The sequence below is a fragment of the Pseudopipra pipra genome, chromosome 5, assembly GCF_036250125.1.
Source record: "Pseudopipra pipra isolate bDixPip1 chromosome 5, bDixPip1.hap1, whole genome shotgun sequence".
Taxonomy (NCBI): domain Eukaryota; kingdom Metazoa; phylum Chordata; class Aves; order Passeriformes; family Pipridae; genus Pseudopipra; species Pseudopipra pipra.
This window is the reverse complement of record NC_087553.1, coordinates 75,289,509-75,295,787: the sequence shown is the minus strand read 5'-3', so window position 1 is coordinate 75,295,787 and position 6,279 is coordinate 75,289,509. Positions and strand designations below refer to the sequence as shown.

Here is a 6,279-nt window from a genome sequence, read left to right as displayed (position 1 = left end):
TCCCTCCACCTGCCCACCTGAAGTCTCTGTCCCCACATGACACACACCTGGGGGGCCACAGTGGGGTCTGTTACAGGTCCCTCCCTCCCCAGGTGACACCCTTGGGGTCACTGGGCTCTGTCAGGAGTCCCTTTCTCCAGCAGACACACCTGGGTGGGGGCCACAGGGGCCCCTCCCTCCCCCTGTGACACCCCTGGGGGTCACTGGGCTCTGTCAGGGGGTCCCTCCCACCCCCACTGGACACACCTGGGCTCTGCTGGGGGTCCCTCGGTTCCCAAGTGACACCCCCGGGGGTCACTGGGCTCTGTCGGAGGTCCCTCCCCACGACAACCCTGGATGTCACCACCCTCCCTCTGCCCCTTCTCCCCCCTCAAACCACACCAGGCCCATTCCGGGGGTTCCCCCCGCCCTTTATTCCCGGTCACCCGGGGGGCAGCGGCTCGTAGCTCTCCATGTGCCCCCTGACGCTCCTTGCCAGCTCCTCGGCCGTGCGGGAGCGGCCGTAGCAGTCCCGGACCAGCCCGTCGGGGCCCAGCAGGAAGGTGAGCACCGAGTGGTCCACCACGTAGTCCCCGTCGGGGTCGGGGGGCCCGGCGCTCACGTACACGCGGAAGGCGCCGGCGGCCGCCCGGACCTGCTCCTGGGTGCCGGTGAGGCCCTGCAGGCGCGGGTGGAAGTCGCGCAGGTACCGCCCCAGCGCCGCCGCGTCGTCCCGCGCCGGGTCCACCGTGATGAACAGCGGCTGCACCGGCGGCAGCCCCGGCACGGCCTCCAGCAGCTCCACGGCCCGGCACAGCTTCTCCAGCTCCTCGGGGCACACGTCCGGGCAGTGCGTGAAGCCGAAGTACAGCAGCACCCAGCGGCCCAGCAGGTCGGCGCGGGAGCGGGGCGCTCCGTTCGTGTCCTGCAGCTGGAAGTCGCCCTGGCCCAGCGCCAGCGCCCGCAGGTCCCGGAGCCGCCGCTGCCGCAGCCGCCGCTCCTTCTCCCGCCGCAGGTACAGCCAGCCCGCCCCCGCCAGCCCCGCCACCGCCCCCGCCACCGCCGCTCGCTGCCACAGCGGCAGCCGCGGGGGCTCGGGGCGCTCCGGAGCAGCGGGGCCGGCGCTCCGGGACTGCGATGGGGGGCGGTGGCACAGGGGGTGGCACAGGGGGTGGCACAGGGGGTGGCAGGGGCGCAGGGCTCGCAGCATCGCGGCGGGGGCGGTGCGGGCTGTGGGGAGGGGCGCGGGAGGGTCAGAGGGGTGCGAGGTAAAGCCGCCCCCGCCCCCAGGTGGTCTTGGAGCCCCCAGCACTGCCACACCCACCCTCAGCCCCCAACCCTGTTTGCCGCTGCTCTTGGACCCCCGTCCCGCCCCTCCCTGGTTCCTCAGCCCACTCCTCCTCCTGCCCCTTTGACCTCCCAACCTTGACCTCCAGGGACCCTCTGACCGCCCAGCCCTGACCCCCAAACACCCCCTGACCCCTCATCCCGCTCCTCCCCCCAGCCCAGACCCCCAGGACCCCCTTGACCCTTCCCTCCTGCTGCTGCCCCCTGACCCCCAGATACCCCTCGACCCTCTCCTGCTGTCCTGACCCCCCATCTCAACCCCCACCCATCCTGTGACCCCCGCCCTGTGTCCTGCTGCTCCTCCTGCCCCACCCTGCCCCTCCCTCTTCTGCCGACCCCCGACCCCCAGCCCAGCGCCCCAGATGCCCCGTGACCCCTCATCCCGCTCCTCCCGCTGCTCTCAGTGACCCCCAGGACCTCTCTGACCCCTCAGCCCCGTCCCTTTCGCTGCCCCCCGGCCCCGGGTACCTTCAGCCCCGCTCCCCCAGCCCCGCTCCCCCAGCCCCGCTCACCTTCTCTCTCCGACCCCCGCCCCGTCCCCGGACTCTCCTCCCGCTGCGGCCGCGCCGGCGCCGCCGGAACCGGAACTGGCAGGGGGGAGAGCGGGGAGGGGGCGGGGCCTGGACTGAAAGGGGCGTGGCCTGATCGAAAGAAGGCGTGATCGGGACCGAAGGGGGCGTGGCCTGGGAGAGAGGAGCCGGGCGGGGGCGTGGCTCGAGCGGGAGAGGCGCGGCTTGTTGGGGAGGAGGCGTGGCCTTGGCGGCAGGGGGCGTGGCCGAAGGGAGAGGGGCGTGGCCTCGCGCCCTGCAGGCCTCGCCTCCACCAGCAGGTGGCGCCGCCGCCCCGCGCGGGACCCCCGGGGGGGGGAAGGGGGAGGAAATCCCGACCCCCCCCCCCCCAAAATGGGCCCTATTGGGGGGCCGGGGCGGCCCCCTCGGGCACGACGGTCTCGGCCACCAGCGGCGGCGGGTCCCGGGGGGGCTCCGGGCCGAGGCACAGCGCGTCCTGCAGCGCCCGCCGCCCCCCCGCGCCGAGGGTCCCCTCGTGGTGCACCCGCAGCCACGGCTCGCCTGCAGGGGAGGGGGGGCATGGGGGGGTTACGGGGGTCTGGGAGCCCCCCACAGACCCGCACATAGACCCCCACCCGCGCTCTCGTGGTGCACTCGCAGCCGCGGGGCGCCTGGGGAGGGGGGGGACGTGGGGGATTTATGGGGGGTCAGAGAGCCCCCCACGTCTCCCCCTCCCCGGACCCTTCCTACCCCCTCGTGGTGCACCCGCACCCACGGCTCGCCTGGGGGGGACACCAGGGAGTGATCAGGGGGTTTGGGGGTCCCTGAGCCCCCCCCAGCCCCCTTACCTGCCCGCAGGTGCTGCCCCGCTCCCACCAGCAGCTCGGCGCCCACCAGGGGGTCCACGGGGTCCCCGGCCCGCGCCCGCCCCGCGCCCAGCCCGTGCAGGACCTGGGCCAGGGGCAGCGCCCGCACCTCCTGCACCCAGCCTGGGGGGGGCGGGGGGCAGGGGGGGGGTCAGAGACGTATGGGGGGACAGGGGGGACCAGAGGGGTCAGGGGGGTCAGGGAGACGAGGGGGAACCCCCAGCTTGGGGGACGGGGGGGGGGGTCAGGATGGCACGAGTGGGGAGCCCCCAGGTTGGGGGCGTCAGGGACATGGGGTGCACAGGGGGAGAACCCCCTGCGTGGGCAGGGCAGGGACGTGGGGGGGGACCCCCAATCTGGGGGGGGTTAAGACATGGGAGACATAGGGGGGAGCCCCCAACCTGGGAGGAGAACGGGAGGGGTCAGGGACGTGGGGGGCTGGAGGGGGAGCCCCCAGCCTGGGGGGGTCAGGGAGGGTCAGAGGCACGGGGGGAGCCCCCAGCCTGGGGGAGTCAGGGACGGGGGGGCTGGGAGAGCCCAAGGACTGGGGGATTTGGGGCAGGGGGTGCAGGTGGGGACTCGGGGTCGGGGGGATGGAGCCTCAGGGACACCCAGAGGTGCAGGGTGTGGGGCAGAGGGGTTTGGGGACCCCCAAACACAGGGGGTGGGGGCAGGGGGGTGCAGGTGAGAACCCCCGGCGTTCGGGGGGAATAATCCAAGGAAGCCCTGAGGATCCCGGAGGGGGCAGAGGTGGGGAGGGCAGGAGGGGATGGGAACGGAGGGGGGGCACGGGGACTCTGGACTCTCGGGGTGGGGGTCCCCCTCACCTTCCTGCAGCGCGGGCAGCTCCTCGCAGACCTTGGCCGTTCCCAGGAGCCGGCGGCGCTGGGCGGGGGTCCCGCTGCAGAGGCGCTGGGCGGTGTCGGGGGGCACCCCCTGTGCCCCCAGCATGGCCTCGAAGGTGCTCCGGGCTGAGCCATCGTCCAGCGCCCGCCCCAGGAGCTCCCGGCCCTGCGCGGCCCCCGCCGCCTTCCCGCACTGCCACAGCAGCACCCCGCCTGCACCCCGAAACCGGCACGGGCTGGGACCCCCCCTCACACCGCGGGGACCCCCCAGGGACCCCCCTGCTCCCCCCCCCAACCCCCTGGGACAGGGAGACAGCTCAGGGGGAAGGGGAGGGGGGTCAGGACCCCGGGAGGGGCTTGGGGGGAACAGACAGAGGGGGGGAGACCCTGAGGCTGGAGGGTTTCGAGGGACTCAAGGTTGGGGGGGGGTTCAGGGCTGGAGGGGAGTGGGAACGTGGGGTAGGGGGGTTCAGGGCACCCCGAGGGCGGGGAGGTGCAGTGGCAACCCCAAATCTGGGGGGTGCAGGGTTGGAGATGAGGGGCACCCCGAGGACAGGGGGGATTCAGGGCTGGGGTGAGTGGGACCCTGGGGATGGGGGGGTAAAGGCCGGGTGTGAGGGGGGACCCCAGGGCGGGAGGGGTCAGGACTGGAACGGGACCCGTGTGTGCCGCCCTTGGGCCACGTCCCCCCGTGTCCCCCTCACCCCCTCCCGTGTCCCCTCCCTGTCCCCCCCGTGTCCCCCCTCACCCCCCTCCCGTGTCCCCCTCCCCGTCCCCCCGTGTCCCCCTCACCCCCCTCCCGTGTCCCCCTCCCTGTCCCCCCGTGTCCCCCTCACCCCCTCCCGTGTCCCCTCCCTGTCCCCCCGTGTCCCCCTCACCCCCCTCCCGTGTCCCCTCCCCGTCCCCCCGTGTCCCCCTCACCCCCTCCCGTGTCCCCTCCCCTGTCCCCCCGTGTCCCCCTCACCCCCCTCCCGTGTCCCCCTCCCCCGTCCCCCCCGTGTCCCCCTCACCCCCTCCCGTGTCCCCTCCCTGTCCCCCCGTGTCCCCTCACCCCCTCCCGTGTCCCCTCCCCGTCCCCCCCGTGTCCCCCTCACCCCCCTCCCGTGTCCCCTCCCTGTCCCCCGCTGACCCAGGGCCGTGACCAGCTGCCGCAGGTCGGGGGGGCCGCCCCCGTCCAGACATTCCAGCGCCTCCAGCACCTCCAACGCGTTCCCCACGGCCCTGCCCAGGGGCTGATCCATGCGGGACAGCACGGCCACCGTGCGGATACCCAGCTGTGCGCCCACCTCCACCTGGGCACGGACAGCGACAGGGACACGGGCAGGGACAGCCGGCAGGGCCGGGGACAGGGAAAGGGACGGGGAGAGGGACAGGAAGAACAGACAGGGACAGGGACAGCGAGCGGGGAGAGTGGGCAGGAGAGCAAGCAGGGATTGGGACAGTGAGAAGGGACAGGTATGGCAGGAAGGGACAGGGACGGGCAGGGACGGGGGACAGGCAGGGACAGGGATAGCGGGCATGGACAGGGACGGGCAGGGACAGGGGAGAGGGATAGAGGGCAGGGTGAGCGGGTAGGGAGGGGCAGTGACAAGGGACAGGGACAGTGGGCAGGGATACGGGCAGGGAGAGCAGGCAGGGGCAGCAGGCAGGGATAAGGGCGGACAGGGACAACAGGGAGGGTGGGCAGGAGAGCGGGCAGGAACAGAGAGAGTGGGAGGGCACAGCGGGTAGGGACAGTGGGCAGAGCAGGCAGGGCAGAGGTGCCCCAGCCCAGCGCCCCGAACCCCAGAGCAGGGGTCCGGGGGGCTCCGGAGGCTCCGGGGGGCGCGGGGGTCTCACCAGGCTCCGGGCCAGCTCCCGAGCGCTGTCCTGGGTGGGGTACAGGGCGGCCCCCCCGAACTTCACATCGAGCACCAGCGCCGAGAGCTGCTCCGCCGCCTTCTTGCTGAGGATGGAGGCTGTGCCGGCGGGGGGTCACCGCCTGAGCCCCCTCCCTGGCCGTGCCCGGCCGGGGGTGCCCGTCCCCGTGCCCCCCGTGCCCCGTACCGGTGATGAGGGGCACGCTGTCCACGGTGGCCGTGACGTCCCGCAGCCCGTAGAGCACCCGGTCAGCGGGTGCCAGCTCCTCGCTCTGCCCCACGATGCAGCAGCCCACCCGCTCCAGGGCACTGCACATCTGCGGGGCAGCCGTGCCCCGTTGGTACCCTCCCTTGGCACCCACATTCCATTGGCACCCACACCCCATCAACGCCCCACTGGAATCTCATTGGGGCCCCATCAGCATCCCACTGGCATCCAATCAACATCCCGTCTGGCACCCATACCCCACTGGTACCCCCATTGGCACCCACAACCCATAGGCACCCCAGCAGCACCCACCTCTGCCCTTTGGACCCCTTTAGCACCCCATGGGCACCCCACATCCCATTTCCACCCCACTGGCACCCTGTAAGTACCCCATAGGCTCCCACACAACCCATGGGCACCCCACTGGCGCCCACAACCCATGGGCAACCCATCAGCACCCCACTGACGCCTGCAAGAGCACCCCAAGCTTTCCTGCACCCCATCGACACCCCACTGGGACCCCACTGGCACGCACAACCCATTGGCACTCTATCAGGACCCCACTGGGACCCCATAGGCTCCCACAACCCACCAGCACCCCATGGGCACCCCATAGGTACCCAAAACCCATTGGCACCTGCACTCCATCAACACCCCAGTGGCACA

The 6,279-nt window shown here is 72.9% G+C and overlaps 2 protein-coding genes across 2 annotated transcripts; both read right to left on the bottom strand.

The window, feature by feature from the left end:
• Positions 1 to 389: 389 nt before the first annotated feature.
• LOC135415214 (protein SCO2 homolog, mitochondrial) lies at positions 390 to 1,978 on the bottom strand. The gene is made up of 2 exons (XM_064656877.1): positions 1,839 to 1,978; positions 390 to 1,209 (listed from the first exon to the last, which is right to left on the bottom strand). The coding sequence occupies exon 2, from the start codon at positions 1,187 to 1,189 to the stop codon at positions 422 to 424; it is 768 nt and encodes a 255-aa protein (XP_064512947.1). The 5' UTR covers positions 1,190 to 1,209; positions 1,839 to 1,978; the 3' UTR covers positions 390 to 421.
• Positions 1,979 to 2,097: 119 nt separating this feature from the next.
• TYMP (thymidine phosphorylase) lies at positions 2,098 to 5,848 on the bottom strand. Its single transcript, XM_064656868.1, has 6 exons — positions 5,593 to 5,848; positions 5,386 to 5,504; positions 4,676 to 4,838; positions 3,529 to 3,759; positions 2,684 to 2,824; positions 2,098 to 2,396 (listed from the first exon to the last, which is right to left on the bottom strand). Exons 1-6 carry the CDS (start codon positions 5,789 to 5,791, stop codon positions 2,236 to 2,238), a joined length of 1,014 nt encoding a protein of 337 aa, XP_064512938.1. The 5' UTR covers positions 5,792 to 5,848; the 3' UTR covers positions 2,098 to 2,235.
• Positions 5,849 to 6,279: the final 431 nt, after the last annotated feature.